This window comes from Chelon labrosus (genome assembly GCF_963514085.1).
Source record: "Chelon labrosus genome assembly, chromosome: 22".
Lineage (NCBI taxonomy): Eukaryota > Metazoa > Chordata > Actinopteri > Mugiliformes > Mugilidae > Chelon > Chelon labrosus.
The window spans coordinates 19,112,187-19,130,323 of record NC_140355.1 but is presented as its reverse complement, the minus strand read 5'-3'; the positions used below and the strand labels follow the sequence as shown (position 1 = coordinate 19,130,323).

General features: G+C 45.7%; 1 protein-coding gene across 2 annotated transcripts in view; it reads left to right on the top strand.

Moving 5' to 3' along the window:
- The window catches only part of arhgef28a (Rho guanine nucleotide exchange factor (GEF) 28a), a 43,390-nt gene extending 25,469 nt beyond the window's left edge, over positions 1–17,921 (top strand). For both annotated transcript variants that reach the window (XM_084572538.1, XM_084572537.1), the window contains 20 exons: positions 412–535; positions 1,191–1,326; positions 1,406–1,461; positions 1,546–1,606; positions 1,699–1,828; positions 1,912–2,027; positions 3,305–3,445; positions 3,632–3,882; positions 3,969–4,094; positions 4,184–4,301; positions 4,434–4,688; positions 4,782–4,858; positions 4,939–5,117; positions 5,219–5,310; positions 5,421–5,606; positions 5,783–6,003; positions 6,891–6,938; positions 7,510–8,028; positions 9,622–9,883; positions 15,962–17,921. In XM_084572538.1, coding sequence (XP_084428664.1) covers positions 412–535; positions 1,191–1,326; positions 1,406–1,461; positions 1,546–1,606; positions 1,699–1,828; positions 1,912–2,027; positions 3,305–3,445; positions 3,632–3,882; positions 3,969–4,094; positions 4,184–4,301; positions 4,434–4,688; positions 4,782–4,858; positions 4,939–5,117; positions 5,219–5,310; positions 5,421–5,606; positions 5,783–6,003; positions 6,891–6,938; positions 7,510–8,028; positions 9,622–9,883; positions 15,962–16,122 — 3,259 coding nt within the window. In that variant the 3' untranslated portion in view covers positions 16,123–17,921. The remainder of the gene's footprint in view (positions 1–411; positions 536–1,190; positions 1,327–1,405; positions 1,462–1,545; positions 1,607–1,698; positions 1,829–1,911; positions 2,028–3,304; positions 3,446–3,631; positions 3,883–3,968; positions 4,095–4,183; positions 4,302–4,433; positions 4,689–4,781; positions 4,859–4,938; positions 5,118–5,218; positions 5,311–5,420; positions 5,607–5,782; positions 6,004–6,890; positions 6,939–7,509; positions 8,029–9,621; positions 9,884–15,961) is intronic.
- Positions 17,922–18,137: the final 216 nt, after the last annotated feature.

Genomic DNA, 18,137 nt, shown 5'->3' with positions numbered 1-18,137 from the left:
TAAACTAACCCCAAACAGAACCTGTAGCACGTTCCTCTCCTGACACCAAAACACCTTTCCTCTAACTGCAGAACAGTAATAAAGATGTCACAGTCTTTGTCATGTTGCACGTCTCTCACTTCGGTCCTACTAATTTTAATTTGCTTTCACAGCACGCGTGCTTTGAAGAAGAAACACTCTTTTAGAGACAAACACGTTTATCTTGAACTAACCACAATGCATGTCGTTAAACATTTGTATATCCATCTGTACATCTCACCTCCACGGGCCTGTCCTGTCTGGTTTTCTTGTCTCGTTGACTCAGACAGACAGAGCACGTAACGATGCTGTGACTAATTAATGTCTGAAAAAACAGTTCTCTCTTCTGAGCGCAAATCTGAGGTGACCGATTGGCTTTCGACTTCTCTGCAGAATCGAAGAGGAGGAGTTGGATAAGTACAGCATCCCAACCAAGGCAGAGTCGGACAAGTACAGAGTCATCCGCACCTTCAGTTTCCTCAAGAGCAGGATGTCCAGTACACGCAGCAAGACCAAGGTAAACACCATTCTGTAAAAAAGTCTAAATTAAAGCCAGAATATAAGGAATGATTGACCTAATTTAAATGTGTTGTTGCCGTGCATTGAGGCCTGCTTCACGTGAGACACTCTGCCTCATTTAATAGCTTCAAAGTACATGCAGTATGTCCTGTTTGTGCTCCGTGTAATTATTTATGTGACTGGATATCGAAACTCTCGAGATTTCCAGGTCACGATTCAGGTACTGGATACGTGACTCTCTCTTCTTCCCGGGAGACGCAACCAGGAAACAACGATTCTGGGTCTGACTGAAGGTCGGAGTGACAGACCAAACATGGTGCCCAGCCTCTTTCCTTTCAATGATTAATCCCCCCTGGTTGTTGAGTCAGCCCCGAGAATGGAAACCCTCCCTTTGCATGCATCTGTTGTTTACACCACGCTCCACTTCCTCGTCTGTGGACTTTCTTCTGGGTTTGGAAAAAGGCGGGGATTCCTTTCCGAAGGCTCATTTATCTGCTCACATGCGGGGCAGTTTAACCCGCAAACAGAAGATCTGTTGAGCCCTGAGTTAGGTCCTGCGTTGACCTGAATTCATAGGCGCTGGTGACGTTTTGTGCATTTCTTCCCGTATGGCCTTTTTGTTAACGCCTATGTCTCTGGCATGGTTTTCAAAGGGTAAAGGGAAGGACAGGGACGCCAAGGATAGGCAGCAGAACGGGCATCGCTTTGCCACAGGCTCTTGTTTGGGCCCCACTTTGTGCGTGGTGTGCGACAAACAAGCTTCAGGAAAGGACCTCCTGCACTGCTCAGGTGAGTGAAAGTATAACTTGAAGAAGCGTTTATAATTCTTTGGAGAAATTCCACTAATAAAATGATCTCTTTTCCCCAGGTTGCACTGCCATCGTCCATAAGGGCTGTAAGGACTCTCTCCCCCCGTGTCTGAAGGTGAAAGAAATGGTCTCTACTTGAGCCCGACCCCTTGCATCTGTTGTGTTTGTCTTCTCACCACACTCTCTCATTTGTGTTTAGAAACTTTCGGATAAATATGGCGTGAGCGTGGTGAAAAACAGAACAGCATCCCTCCCGCAGAGTGAGTTTTACAGCGGGTCAACGGTCACCGGCAATTTCTGCCGTGCAGGAAGTTTTGGTTGAGTTGTTTTTGTTTTGTTTTTTTCCCCTCAGACTTCACGGTGAGAGACAGCCCACCTCAGCCCGTCATGCCCATTTCTACCTCTCTACCCGTCATGGCTCCGAAGGAGAGGAAGGACAGCACGGCGCAGTCCCTCTCCAGAAGTTTCCCCAGCAGCGACAGGTTATTGACTTATCAGACGTGTTCAGACGTATTAATACTCTTAAAAACATCACGGCGGTAACGCGCCTTTCTCTACGTTGCAGGCGGCTCAGCGAGGGTTCAGAGACGGAGAGCGATGGCCTGAGGCCGGCGAGCCAATCGGAGGAGCTCCTCCCGACTCCGGTGTCCTCCACCTCCACTGACTCATCGTTCGGAGAGGGTAAGAGGCGAACAAGGCCCGTTGTTGAGAAACAGGAAAATTAGAAACAGATTCAGTGTCTGTGCATCCAAATGTTGCTGTGTTTCGTTTTTCAAGAAGATGCTGACCAGTGCAGTTTCCAAAAACTACTGAGAAAATAGTCCAGTAACAGAAAGAGAAGCATTGGAAGAAAATAGAATTGCTCTATTCTATTCTATTCATAAATGTCACCATGTGTATGAGCCTACAACTAGTGGCACATCTGTGTATCTTAGCTTAAGCTAATAGCAGGTTATCTATATTATATTAGAGCTTTTCAAACTATACTTTAAATATACACCAATCAGGCATATCATTATGACCACCTTCCTGATATTGTGTAGGTCTCCCTTGTGCCTCCAAGTGACTCATCAGAGAATGGACATGGGCCTTCAGAGGGTGTCCTGTGGTGTCTGGGAACAGAATCTTGTTAGTAGGGGGGCCTTTGAGGGGAGGGGCCTCTGTGGATCATCCCACAGATACTTGATCAGTTTGGGATCTAGTGAATTTGGAGGCCAGGTCAACACCTTGTGCTGTTCTTCATGTTTTTTTTTTTTAGTTGTTCCTAAAGCGGGCTGCTGCCATCAAGTAGTGTCATTGCTATGGGGTGGGGGTGCCTGGTCTGGTCTAGGTGGGTGCTACATACAAGTAACATCCACACCAATGAATGCCAGGTCCAAAAGTTTCCCAGCAGAAGATTGAATTGTCACAAGATGGTTGATGTTATTTACTTCTCCTGTCAGTGGTCATAATGTTATGCTTGACGTTGTATTCAGAGAAACTAATCGCATAAACCATGTAAAACTACTTCAATACTTAAATGATGGATAAAAATCTATTTCATGATTTGGTCAAACGTTTCTGTTGTTGAAATGGCATGGGAAAAATTATAAGAAAGATGTCTGAAATGTCCCACCCGCACTTGAACTTTGGGTGTTTCACTCTGATTTGTATTTAATCCCTAAAATCGTTTTAAAGTTGTGAAAACATGAACGCATTTTAGTTTGATGACTAAAGAAAACATTTCTGAACGTCGTAAGTCACTCACAAACTGTCAAAAACAGTTAATTTGCGAACCACGAGGCACAATGTGTCACCGAAACTAATATTTCTTGGTATGAGGCAAGCGAGGAAGCAGCAGTAAATCTGGATGGATGAAAGCAGACGACCGCGTCTCTTTTCTGAAAACCAAATATTCTTAACACGGATTAATGAAACTGACGGTTTTGAGTAAAAGCGAGTTCCCTTTCTCTCCGCAGACTCCGTCGACGCGTACATCCACGGCGACATGTCGTCCGATTCTGCGGATTACGAGGCCGAGTCGTGGAGCCTCGCCGTGGAGCACAAGTTCTGCAAGAAGCAGGACAAGCGAGCTGTCAAGAGGCAGGACGTAATCTATGGTGAGCAGATGTCGGCGTTGTGAAAGACGACCACGGGAATGTGTCGTTTTCTGCAGATATCAGCGTTTCGTGTGTAGAAATTGCTGCAGCCACATGGAATTGTTTTTAGAATTGCTTTGACTGCAGACCTTTTTGGCACCGTGTAATTATTTTTGTTTTGTTTTCTCTTATGTGTCTCTTGCTCAGAGCTGATGCAGACCGAGCTTCACCACCTGCAGACTTTGCACATCATGGCCGAGGTTTTCCGGCGGGGCATGAAGGAAGAGGTGCAGCTGGACGCCGAGGCGGTGGAGCGGGTTTTCCCCTGTCTGGACCAGCTCCTGCACTTCCACCACGCCTTCTTCGGCGCCATGAAGGACCGGCGACAGAGCTCGTCGCAGCCCCAGGGTCACAAGAACTACCTCATCCGGCGTATAGGAGACGTCTTGCTCCAACAGGTTGGCCGATCGCCGGGGCGGAAGTTTTTGCCTCCTACGGTTTTTGCCTCAGGTGAGAGTCACCTCACCGGTTGTGCTTTGTGCAGTTTTCAGATGAGAATGGAGATAAGATGAAGCAGGTTTATGGAGAGTTCTGCAGTCGTCACAATGAAGCCGTCAGCTTTTTTAAAGAGCTCCAGCAGCATAACAAGAGATTCCAGAGCTTCGTTAAGGTATTTAACACCAGAAACAGCACAATAAATTAATAAATGTCACTTACAGTTGACAAATTTACTATAATTTTTGATATTACTCTTTAAAGCAACAAGGTAATAACTCTTTGGTGCGGCGGAGAGAGATCCCAGAGTGCATCTTGCTGGTAACTCAAAGGATTACCAAGTACCCGGTGCTGCTGGAGAGGATCCTCCAATACACTCAAGGTTAGTCTTCTGCTGCCCCCTGCTGGCTGCATGGTGGTATGGCAATTAAACTAAAGTGCCTGCAGGAAAACCGCACAATATGCCGCATGTCAGTTTCAAATACACATGTGTTCTTTTGCCCTCATCCCTCAGGGGAAACGGAGGAGCACGTCGACCTCGCGAAAGCCCTCGCCCATATCCGCGAGGTGATCGCAGCCGTGGACCTGAGGGTCAGCGAGTACGAGCGGCAGCAGAGGCTGCAGGAGGTGTGCAACCGCATCGAGAACCGCAGCACGGCCAAGCTGAAGAACGGGCACACCTTCCGCAAGCAGGACATGGTGGGGCCGGGGCAGACGCTCAGACACGAGGGCCTGCTCCTGCTGAAGACCGCCACGGGTCGGCTTAAAGGTCAGCGGCTTATTTAAGGCGCCGGTTTCCGCAGGGAGAAGACAAACGAGGCAGGTGATTTAACAGTTTCCCTGCTTGTCCTGACTTCCACAGACGTCCTGGCCCTCCTGCTCACGGACACACTCATCTTCCTGCAGGAAAAAGACCAGAAGTACACGTTTGCCACTGTGGTAGGCAATGCAGTAATTAATCACGCACAAACTGCGTCTGTTTAACACATGCCAAGTCAGACTGCATGTTTCCCCTTCAGGACCAGAAGCCTCCGGTCATCGCGCTGCAGAAGCTGATAGTTCGGGAAGTAGCAAACGAAGAGAGAGGGATGTTTCTGATCAGCGCCTCAGTCGCCGGGCCGGAGATGTACGAGGTTCACACGTCGTCCAAAGACGAGCGAAACACCTGGATGAGGCTCATCAGAGAGGCCGTGGAAAGGTGAGTGGAATTATTGTTGTTTTTTTTTTTATTTATGTGAGGAAAAGCAACACAATGAGATTTGCATATTCAGATTTTTACTCAATGCTGCTTCCGATTAGCTGTCCGGAGGAAGAAGAAGAATACGCGAGTGAATCTGAAGAGGAGAAGCGAGCGGCTGAGGCTCGTTTTCAGAAGATCCAGAAGTTACAAGGTATTGTTTATTTTTTTTTTACAGCATATGCATTATATATGGTGGTATTAGATTTATTTATAAGCCCCCGAGTTAACAACGCACAATCCTTCACCTCTGAACTGAATCAGAGAGTTTGGCAGGCCAGGACCAGCAGATCTGCTCTCGCCTAGAGGAGAAGCTGCAGATCTACGCGGAGCTCTCCGTCCTGAGTGGGAGGACGGACGCTTCGCTGGTTGAAACGCGACTGCTGGTCCAGCCGCACTCGGAGGAGCTGCCCCGGGCTGCTGTGCTGCTGGCTGCGGCTCTGCGAGAGGGTGAGACGTTATGCACACACACACAAAAAAAAAAAAAAAAAAAGCTGCAGAGATCTCTACTAACCTTTGTTGAGCATTTCTAAATTCAGTAACAGTTTTCTGACTCTCACCAATGAACTAATAAGCAGAGACACTTGCACTTAGTCTCACATTTGTGTTGTTTTTTTGTCTCACAGCTGAGAACCTGAAAGCCATATTGTCGTCCAAGGCCTGCTCCCCATCACCTCAGAGCTGGGACTCTGACACGGACTCGGTGTTTCCTGCCAGCCCTCTTGCACTCGTCGAGTCCGCCTCACCTGAAAACCCTGAGAGCGGCGAGGGGTGGTCCGAGGCGTTCAGTCCCTCTCAGTCCCCTGCTGACTCGCAGAAACCCTTTAAGAACGACGCCGGCCTCCAGGTACAGTTATAAAGTAACTCCAGCTCCTTGTGTGCCCTCAAAACATCAATAGAGATTTTCTGAGTTAAATATTGATGTGTCTATTTGGTGCAGTGGTTTCACCCATTACTGCAGCTCTGATGGTGGATTTACAGTAGCATTACAGAGGTGTTATAGGTCGTTATAGGTCTCCTTCACCCTTACAGATGTGTGGCTCAGGATTGCCAACTGTTGTTTTAATAATTCAGCACAGCCTATTAGAAATACGTTTCATTCTTAATGTGATGAATCATTGATGAGCTCGTAATAAAGGAAGTCCATTTAGTTCCCAGTCGTGCTGCCGCATTAAAAATGGATGCGGAGACGTGTTCCAATTACAGTGGCACGGTCCTGCTACTGTTTGCAGCTATTTTGTGACCTGTGAGGTAAATTGCTCCAGTAAGACCTGGGAGTCATTTTCTATTAAACGACTTCCTGATCGGCGCGGTGGAGCAGCAGCGGCAGCGTGCGGCCTCCGGGGGGCGCAGATGCAGCGTGGATCCAACTTAAAATTGAGACGCTCTTGTGGCTCCAATCTGCTCCCAAACACACTCAAAAAACATGAAGAACAGCACAAGGTGTTGACCTGGCCTCCAAATTCACTAGATCCCAAACTGATCAAGTATCTGTGGGACGATCCACAGAGGCCCCTCCCCTCAGAGTTCCCCCCACTGACAACATCCTGTTCCCAGACACCACAGGACACCCTCAGAAGGCCCATGTCTATTCTCTGATGAGTCCCAACTGTTTTGGAGGCACAAGGGAGACCTGCAAAATATTAGAAAGGTGGTCATAATGTTGTGCCTGATCGGTGTAACTATTTAGCAGTTACTAACTTTGCATTCTGTGTGTTTTTCTTCATTTCACAGGTTGCTCAGAGCGTCCAAAACCTGACACAGTTACTGTACAGTCTGCAGGTGAGTTCATTGCTCCATATACAGTCAAACAAACAAACCTCTGTTCTCAGTATGAACAGACGCTATATCAGCGAGACACACGCACACTTCCTGCTTCAGTAAACAGAGAGCCAGCACTCTGCGCGGCTCTTTGAAGCCCAAGGCGGCGAGCTACAGGAGCTCGTCCCACTGATCTTCTTCTGCTCCGAGACATAGGAGGGTCTTTTGTTTCACTGCTCGCTCACACACTGCTCCCCTTTATGAAATGTAAATTTGTGTATATAGAGCATGCGTGTATTTGCATGTGACATATGAGTGCGCTCACTCTTGCCCGTCTGCGCAGGCTTCAAGGTTTTGATCGTGAACGTGATTTTCATATTCAAAGTTTTGTTTAGCTTCTGGTGAATGAGAAACCGCAGCTCCACGAGCAGCTGCAGGCTCCTTTCCTCTCGTAAAGGGATGGCGTTAAAGTCGAGCCTGACCCTTATTTCCGGGAAATTTTGCCATTCAAATCGATTCTGGTTAGCAAATGCGGTGGAAACGGTTGTTGAGCTTTACCTTCTTAACACTCAATACCCACCGTTTGTGCCAGGCTGCGGTGACCATCCAGGATAGTTGCTACGAGATCCAGAAGCTCCTCCTCCAAGAGGGCGGCCGGCCTTCACCTCGCGCCCAGCGCCTGCATCTCCCGAGCATCCGGGCCAACACCTTGCAGGAGCAGGAGAAGCAGCGCAACCTGGAGAAGCGGAAGGAGGAGGTGGCGGCGGCCCAGCGGCTCCAGTACCAGCTCCGCCAGGAGAAGGAGCGCTGGGAGCGCGAGTGCCAGGCGAAGGAGAGCCAGCAGGTGGAGCAGGAGAGCAGGATCGAGGAAAGGGAGAGGCAGTGCCAGCTGGAGGCGGAGAAGCTGAGGCGCGAGAGGGAAGATCTGGATGAGCAGCTGGAGGAGTACCAGCTGAGTCTGGAGCGGCTCAGGGAGGGCCAGAGGAGCGTGGAGAGGGAGCGCGAGCGTCTGGAAAGCCAGCAGAAGGTGCTCCAGACCTGGAAGCACGGGCGGCAGAGCAGCCTGCCCACCGTGATACCCCACATGGTCATCCCACTAGATGGGCAGCAGGTAATAACTGTAGTGGTGCTCCTCACTAAAGCTCTTGACCCTGAGCGGAGGTAAATATTCTGTATTTATGGACTAAGTCTCTGTTGAAAAAGCGTTTCTCAGACAGCTATCAGCCGTTAGTTACGCTGGTTCACTCATTTACACGGAGCAGCTCAATCCCCTCCTGATGTATGACCTGCGATAATGAGAGCAATTTCAGCGCCATTTGTCTTAGTGCTCCAGCAGCTCCACTCACCAATAAACATCTAAATGATTGATGATAATTAAACTTTTTGCAAATAAAAGCTCAAGACAAAATAATTAAAACCAGAGGCGCGCCGCCCGAGAAAAGCAATCAGTCGTGTTCGAGAGGCCTTAAATTATTGACACGTTGTTTAAAAAGGCACTACAGTCAAATGCCTCCTGCAGCTGGAAGGCGTGCGGGACAAAGGACGCCGCTGCTCCGCGTGCCGTTTAACTCCCGGTTCGTCTCACACGGAACGGCGGCGAAAGCTGATCTAGCAGATGCTTGGTTCAGCAGGTGTTTCAAAAGACACACGGGGAGCTCTTGAATGGACAGACAAGTGAGCAGACTCAGGTTACGATATTCCCTCGCTCCCTCATTAATTTACACACCACCGTGGGCGTTTCCAGACGCGATGAGGCTCTCCCGGCCTTTTTATTTTTGCGGTGGCTGTGGCGGACTTATTTATTTCCACTCATCTATTTTAGTCGGCGCGGAGGCCGCATTAATAGCAGCGGTTTGACAAAAGCGTGCAGAGGCAGTGGAGGTCCTAATGTTTCCTCTGCTAATGTTTTAGCCAGAGGCAGCAGTTCACAGGGTCGGAGACGGATCGAATGGCGCGCACACACACGCGCACACACACATCGGCTCTCAGGTCGTTTCTAATTAGCTTCCACACACCGGAGCAAAGGCTGTGTTGACGTGAAGATGGGACAAGAGAGAGAGGGGATGGTGGGAGAGGACGGGAGGGAGGAGATGGAGCTCTAAGCAATCTGCAGCGACGCTTTTCCCCCATATTTCAAAGGGTCAACATGTCCTACTCACCCCTCCCTGAGTCTTCTCATGCTTTTTTTTTACGTTTTAGCAGTCGTATTTGTTCAGGTTTCAGACGTCTTTCTCTGAGAGTTTTGTCTTTGCGCAGATACAGTGATATATTTGGATTAAAACGTAAAAAATTATATAAATTCAGCAGCAAAAAAACACGATGGAACTGGATGAAACTTCTTTCACTTCCGTTATATTGAGTTTGAGGCTCAAACCCTGCACAACTAAATCCAAAACGATCTATAAATCACCTTTTGAATTCTTTTCCGTTTCTGTTTTAAAGCAGTTGATCTAAAGAGGCTTTTACATATTTTTTTCTTTTTGCCAGTTATGTTATTAAATGTGTTTCCTGCACCCTCATGCTAATGCATGAATGCGTCTCAAAGGTGCATTGATGAAAGGTTTCACAGGTGTGGACGCCACCCAACCGTCAACATCCGGGCAAGAAGAACACGGGCTTCATCTGAATGTCTAGCCCTCACTGTTCTTGTCCATTTTTAAACCGTGAATTTAAACTGTTCCGTTTGCTCTCTCCCCTCCTTTAGGACTCGGGACAGAGTCAGTCCAGAGACCATTCCGGCAACGGCTCCGTGTTTGTCAACGAGGCTGCGTTCGGCAGCGCCAGCATCAACAATCGCCGCCATAAAAGGAACGACCCCAGCGCGCACAACTGTCTGAACACCCTGCTGGCCAAATCCAACAGCAGACAGCCCTCGATGGCTACGACCCCCCACAGCCAACACTCAGACTCCCAGGAGTGGGTCTACAGCCCTACAGGGAGGCTTGGCCTGCAGCACGCAACCAGCGGTGAGAATAACCTCAAAGTTAACGTTTGATTGTCTGCAATGGAGGGAAAGTTTGAAGCACAAAACACAATCTGAATGGCGGCAACGCCCTCATAAAAACAAATATTTTTACTTTTGTAGTTACCTGCTGTTATAATACCTGCAGGCACCAACCACAACAACAACGATCCTTATTTTATCATTTTGCGAATTATATATATTCCGGTCTAAAAAAATGTGTGTCTCTCTTGTACCTAAGTGACATTTTATAGTTTTCCCCGGCAAACATTCACCTGATCCTTTTGGCTTGTTACCCATTAAAGTAAACCAGAGTGTGCTTGTGAGCCATCGTCACAGGTGTCAGAAGTTCATAAGAAACCAGTCTGGGCTGCTAAAATTCACATGTAATCTAATTTAAATATATTTTTTTTTAAGGACGAGAATGGTAGTTTTCTCAGGAACTCATTAGATTAAACTATCAACTGTATGTAAAGATGAGCAAACTTTCCATTTTGCCATTCACGAGGTGCGATATTTGAAGCTGAAATGAAAAATAGGCAGAGGGGCGGAGCTTCAGTGGAGCTTAGACCTAGGCAGACGGCTAGCGGTGTAATTTAAACCTGATGCGGTTTAATTTAAATCCAATCTTGTACAGTTGACATGAATGGAGAAATTTACCATTTTTATTCTACGTTTTTTTTTGTACCACTCTGAAAACACTTTTATTTCTGCTGTAAAGTTTTGCATTTTAATATAGAGGGCTATGGGGATTAAGTCAATTTGAGGAACTGCAGTTTATGAGGTTGATACAAAAGCCATTTGTTGGTTTTTGCTTGACCAGTTGATCAATTAACAAGATGGTTGTTGTAACTTTAAAGGGGAACTACTTTTTTTTTTACAACCTGGACCTTATTTCTGGCATAAAATACAGTCGTTTACTCACCCATTTAACTTTTGTGTAATTTTAAGTTGTTCGGGAGATAATTAGATCAGCGTATATCCATATAGTGGGAGTGACTGGGGCACCGAAACGCAGCCTCTAAATCGACCGTCGCGGGCGCGTGCGTCGCTCAGATGATAACAGATGACTCCGGACTCAACGGGGAATAGCACTAGCGTACAATAACAAAATATTGGTGAAATGAACGAGTTTTGCGGCAGATGATGCGTTATTTAGAGGCTGTCTTTGGGTGCCCCAGTCACTCCCACTATATGGATGTACGCAGTTTTATATATATCTCCCGACTGAGATGGGTGAGTAAATGATTGTATTTTATGCCAGAAATAAGGCCCAGGTTGTAAAAAACAGTAGTTCCCCTTTAAGAACAAATTTAAGGTGGAACCCATCCTGCAGAGTTATCAGATTCAAGGTCACGTTAGGAAGCTTAATTACTGAATTTCATTACTCGTTATGTTTAATATGTTAGAATACGTATCTTGCTGCTCATGGTGCAGTATTACATGGCTTAATGTGTCTGCTGTATTGGACAGTAGTGCGCTGTGTTATCAGTCTGTCAACACAAATGAAAAATCTGCTCCCTGTGAGAATGTAAACAAACCCGGTGCTTGCATCGGTTTCACCCATGTCTGTGAGAGAGCGCTGTGCACACAAACAGACGCCATGCTCCCAAGGCTGTATCCCTGGTGAGGCCTTGTCTGTCCTTCCCCTCAGCCACCCGTCCTCCTCCACCACCTCCACCTCCACCTGCACCAGCACAGAGGCAGGGCCCTCGCCTGCCTGCCTGCCTGCCTGCCTGCCTGCCAGAGGAAAAGAAAATCAATGGCTTCTCTATCTATCGACTGGCAGGGCAGACAACGGCATGTGAATCACAGTTCATAGGCGATGGTTGACTGATTGGGACATTGATCTAAAAAAAAAAAAAATCTTTACAAAACTCATTACAGCGTGACTTGTCATCGCATCAAGCGAAAGGAGGAGGCGCGAGCGTGGAAGTGAGAGATGCGGTGCACGCAAATTAATCTGTTTTTCACCCTGAAAGGCGGCGGCTACATTATTCTCACATTTTGCCCATCCCCATTCCTGATCCATACGTGTCCGTTCTGATATTCAGCCGGGGGAAAATTGCAGTTTGCGTTCGACGACTTGTCTCTCAGCCCTTGTTATAATGGGGTCAGTGTTAACTGCGGGCCGATGCAGAGCTCCTGGTATTGTTTACCGGCTACAGAAGGCGAGCGCAATCTCTTCCTCATTGATCCGCTTATTAACCTTTCCTCATTATTGAGCACACACAAGCCCCAGTGCAACCTGAGTCACTTGTTAACAAGCCTGGGGTGGATACAGTCGACCACTCACAGCGCATTCCTCAGAGGGTCCCATAAGAGTAGATTAAATGATCTTAGCCTGTAAATAAAAATCTTCGCGTAAATTTCCTGCTTGATTTTAACCTCGATTAGGAGTCTTTTTCATGTTATGCAATCTTGTTTTTTTTTTTTTTAAGAGCTCAATTACAACGCGTAAGAGCTCGATCACACGCTACCTGGTATGTGGAGAAACCTGGCGTCTCTTCTTCAGAAACTGCTTGTCCCTTCTTCCCATTCAAATGCAAATCACGCATTGTTCCGTCAGTCCTACGGATCAAAATATGAGCTCGGCTGTCATCCTCACCTGGGCATGTGAGGATTTTCTTCTCATGCACACGCAAACACACCCTTTTTTTAATTCAGCGGATTTCCATAATTTGTCCCCTGCACAATGTAAAGCCCAAGGAACCAGTCGGATGGAATTTTCGCGAGCGATGTTTCTTCTGACGAGAAACATCGCACAAAAAGTCGATCGTGGGAGAACAGAAAGATGAAACTGGTGCAGTTTTCAGTATGTGGAGAATTCAGACCTTGTATAATATCCTCCGTGATTCACAAACCTGCTTTGTGGCTTGTAACAGAGCACCAGACTGCACAGTAAAGTGAGCTGAAACTGAATTTCTTTGTCCCATTAGGGCAGGAAGTGTGTCTGTGTCTTGCAAACCAACATAAAAATGGCAAAGAACAATAAAAATGATGCATTTACTCGATTTCACTGGGCAGTTTAATGCTGCGATTATTATATTTATTGCACGTAGAAAATATTGCCTCGTCTTTCTTTTTATTCAGGGTTGTTCCACAGTTTGAAGTGAGAGTGGAGCTGCTGCTCACCGGCATTATTGCAGACAAAAAAGTTCAAAAAGCATCGTATCTGTCTGTTTTTAAAGATATGACACCGAAACTCAAGTTTTTAGATGCTTCAAATGATTGAAGGGACCCTATAAAAAGTGGTTAACGTGTCGGTTAACAAATGACTCACAAATTTAATGCTGGTATTTCAGTTCGTGAGCTCTCCAACTACAAAGGACAGCTCACTCTGCACCTCTGCTTCAGGCCAGTAGCTCAAGGCTGCCTCTTACCAAGCAGGAATTTCCGGAGCTGAAAACTGAAGCCAGTATCGAAAGTGCCAAAACTGCAGTCCCACAAATGACCACTAGATGCTGGCTTCAAAAGTGAGACTTTAGTGATTCACAAAGGAAATTACTTGTGGATAAAACCAATAGTAAAATGAATAATTGGTGTAATACAGTTGAAATTACCCAAATTATCTTAAATTAATTATAGAGCGGTATCTGTCTGTTTGTTTTCGTTTTTAGATGCTTCAAATGATTGTGCAATCGGTTAACACATCAGGTAACAAATGACTCACAAATGTAACTCTGGTATTTCAGTTTGTGAGCTCTCCAACTACAAAGGATAGCTCACTCTGCACCTCTGCTTCAGGCCAGTAGCTCAAGGCTGCCTTTTACCATGCAGTTATCTCTGGAGCTGAAAACTAAAACCAGTATCGAAAGTGATCAAAAAAACTGCAGTTCCACAAATGACCACTAGAGGCTGGCTTCAAAAGTGAGACTTTATTGATTCACAAGGGAAATTGCTTGTGGATAAAACCAATAGTAAAAAGAATAATTGGTGTAAGACAGTTGAAATTACCTAAATTATCTTAATTATCGAGTAGTATCTGTTTATTTTCATTCGTTGTATGTTTTTAGATGCTTCAAATGAAGCAATCGGTTAACACGTCAGTTGACAAATGACTCACAAATGTAACTCTGGTATTTCAATTTGTGAGCTCTCCAACTACAAAGGATAGCTCACTCTGCACCTCTGCTTCAGGCCAGTAGCTCAAGGCTGCCTTTTACCAAGCAGGAATCTCCGGAGCTGAAAACTGAAGCCAGTATCGAAAGTGCCAAAACTGCACTTCCACAAATGACCACTAGAGGCTGGCTCCAAAAGTGAGACTTTATTGATTCACAAGGGAAATTGCTTGGTCACAGTAGTTCAGTTGCACATAAAAAAAAACACATTAGTAAAAAGAAAAATTGGTGTAAGACAGTTTAAAAATATATAAATTAAATTAAATTAAATTCAACAGTATAAGAAATATACTAGATACAATACACAAGATTTGCAATACGTACAAAAGAAATAGAATTAGAAGTAAATAAATGGTAAGGTTCCTTCTTAAACTATCCAACCTTACAGGCACAAAAACAGTTTTGGGGTTAGCCCAACTTATTATATAACTCTCTCACTTAGATTTACAGTTATGGATAAATAAGTTCCAAGTGACAGGTGTGTGGCCTCACAAGCCGCTAGCTGTCCGCCTTGGCCTCACCTTCCCACCTCGACTCCACTCACGCTCTACCTCTTGCCCTGTTTTTTGAATCAGCCGGGAGCAGTTACCTCTGCCAAGATGGCGACGGCCGCATCCAGCACACTGAGCTTTGAAACCGCTCTTCGAGAAACCTGCAACTTTGTTCATCTTAACACATGAGTTAATGTTTTCTCTGCTAGCTTAAAACACAAAAAAAAAAACACCACTGGTCGAACTATAGGCAGCCAAGTTGCATTATGGGCAATGTAGGCAATCAAAGAATGCATGCGATTAAAAAACACGACATTGCGGAGTTTACTGCCTCTATGAATCAAACAATATTATAATATAGAGTGCAATGCTAAATTGTAGGTGCAGTCTTTTTACGACATCAAAGTGGGATAGCAGTATAACATCTTGTTTTAAAATCATATAAATCTCTTTCATTGACACTGATTAGCATGTTGCTAGATTTAGTGTATATAATTCTTAATACATAGATAGTATTTCTGTCCTGTAGTTGCATATAACTGGTATAGACAGAATTTTTGAATTGCATGCGTTTGCTGTCCGTATCTCAACATATTATTAATGCTAAAAATCTTCACGGATGAAGCTGTGAGACGGAGATCGAGTGTTTTTCCGGTCCGGCAGCGCGCTGATGTCTCATCTATCTAGAGGCCACGCCTATGTGGTGGCTAACACAGCTACTCTAACAGACACTCACATAATTAATCAAACGGAGACGCTTTCCTGCAGGGACACAATGAGGCAATTTATAGTTCACGCCATCTGTTACCATGACAGCGCACCTGCCCTAATGCTGGACGGCACGCACCGTGCGCACCAATGTAAGGACGCAGGCACGCCGCAGACACTCGGCTTGATACCGCCCACAATAACACATCCTGTCTGACTGAATAATATTTTTATTGGTCCTTGAAGGGGACACCCTTTAATGTGATATAAGGATATCATAGTGCCTCTGCAGACCGTATGTTCTGAATCCTTGTTAAGATCTTCCTCTTTTCTTGTGAACCATCAGCCGTGAGGTGTCATTGAGTCTGGACGATTGATTATGTCGACAAAGATAATGATAAAAGTGACAGCCCCATGTACAGGGAGCATGATTGATAGCTGGAAAACCTGTTTTTGTTTTCATTTTCTTGCTCCGGTGCAGGAGGGAGCAGCAGCAGCAGCAGCAGCAGCAGCAGCAGCAGCAGGCTGAGCTGCAGCAGCTGTGGTTGATCTATATGCTAATAGTGATTAGATAAGTGGGCTTAACAATTAGACCGAGCTCATTAAACATGTGGCTACAAGTCCCATCTTGGTGATTATTTATCAGCGCTCGCTAAATGATGAACTCTCGCCGCTCAGTGTCACAACGTTTTACCGATAGCTGGATTTCTTCCACACGGAGACTTAATCTAATGTTTGCTTGTTTGCTCTGTGCCCACTCAGATCACGGCTACAACGGGGAGACCTGGTCGTCAATGGCGAGCGGAGCCCACCCGTATCCCCCGCAGCCCGGTGACCCTCAGCTGGACCTAAGTGCGCTGGTTTCCTTGGAGACCGACAGTGACGGGGAGGAGGGCAGGGAGGAGACCATTGTGTATCTCTGAGTCTAGATACATTTTAAACTCTGAAAAAGCCGACGCAGCTCTCGGTGAAAGACATAAACGGGGCTGGATCGTGACGGCTTCAGAAACCATTTCTTTTTGTATCTTTGAAAGATGATTTTTCTTTTTTTGTAAAGTGAGGAGTTACTGGAAACGGAGATAACAAAACAAACTCTTTCTCACATTTGTCATGCACCTTAGCTCGAGGCACCATTTGGGTGTTCAATGTCTCCTTCTGTTCTTTTTGTGTGTGCCCATATATTGACTATCTTGCATCCTGCAGCCTCAACCACCCCCCCTTTTCCCCCCTCACTCCCTTTCTCCCACACATCTCCTCCCTCGAGCTCTATATTTATTAAATTTGCCGCTGAGGGAGGAAAAAAAAAAAGCACACGCCGCATATAAGTGAAACAGCAGGCTGCATTTCTCCGGTGGGCAATTGTCTTTCCACGGAGTAAACTGGCCCCTCTTTCATTCATCAGACAGGTGCTGTTTATTTACAAGACGAGCTCAGTGTGGAGCGCGGGACATTAGAGCTGAAAGATGAGGACAGCGCCGCGTTTCTCAGACGGGGCCGCCCGTAGGCGTAATTTATTTCTTGTTATCTGAAGCACGTTTTCCCTGTTAAAAGAAGCAAGCAGAGGCATGGGTTTTCGAAAGAGAGATGTCGCAGTTGTTCTAATATGTCAGGGAGTAGAAATTTCCCCCCAAGAAGAATCCTTTGAGTACTTGAGAACTTTTCCTGCCAAATGTAAAATGAAGTTGGAAGACGGTGGACACGAGGACAAACGTGCTGGCTCAGATCATTTCAGGCAGTTATTCATTTAACCATTTGAACAATCAGTCCACAACTTTGATCCCTGGAGAAGACAATTTCGTGGAGACATTTAAGCTCCCTTGAGGATGACATGTCCTGACAGCCACTGGACGGATTGCCATGACATTTGCTGCAAACATTAATAATCCCCTCAGGATAAATTGTATTTGTAATACGTCTGGTGATACTTTTTCAAACATTTAATTTGTCCAAAATTTAGATTTATGAGCAAATACCTGCAGAAGCCGCCTCGCCTGTACAATGAGCTTAGCGCTAATGTGCTAATATTAGCATGCTAAGACTGCAAAATATGTAAACATGCTACGTGCATATCAAATATTCACGCAGCACGTTGACATCTCATCTCCCATCAGCACTGTCCTGTAAATAGACCCGTGTGCCAATGATTTAATCGTCTCCTGATGTTTTTACAGACATTATAAAAAATGAACTGGTTTAATTGCTGTTGTAGCTTCATAATATAGGAGAATGAGGCAGTGGCAGTATTTTGATGTGATTTTAGTACCATGTATATAGAGTTATAATTTGTTCTTTTATTTATTTATTACAAAAGAGATTTATGTCTTACCGTGCTGTGTGATGGGTTGTATTGTACATAGATGTGTTAATTGATTGTTAATGTGTTATATATATATATATATTCAGACATGACTGTACTGTAAATGCACCGTTAAAGAATTTGAAACAGTATTTTGTTGTTCACTCTATTTAATGGGGCTTTTATGGACGGGTTATATGCAGTCAAACAGGAAATTAGTTGAATATAAATATAACGATCGGCCAAATGTCGCTTCGGTTTATGTCCCCGCGCAGCATTTCTTTCCAGCAGTGTAAACAGATGTGTTAGCGAGCTGCCCGTTCAGTCGCCAGCAGTGACAGGTGGCAGACTAGGTGCGTGAATGTCAGTGATTTCCTGTCCGACTGCACCGCCGTGCTGCAATCATATCACTACTGGATGGACGTGATATGTTGCGTGGCCACATTTCTGGGCCGTAACATTTGTGACTACACCGAGACCATTATGGCTATAAAGATTCCCAACAATAAAAGTCTGTCTCTCGAGGAGAGGCTAAAATTAGAAACGCCTCAACTGGAGCTTCCAGGCTTCCCCTGACAGCACTTAATACATTTCATATGCTCCACCTGTGTCTCCGTTGCTGTCTCGACTTTAGACAGAAGA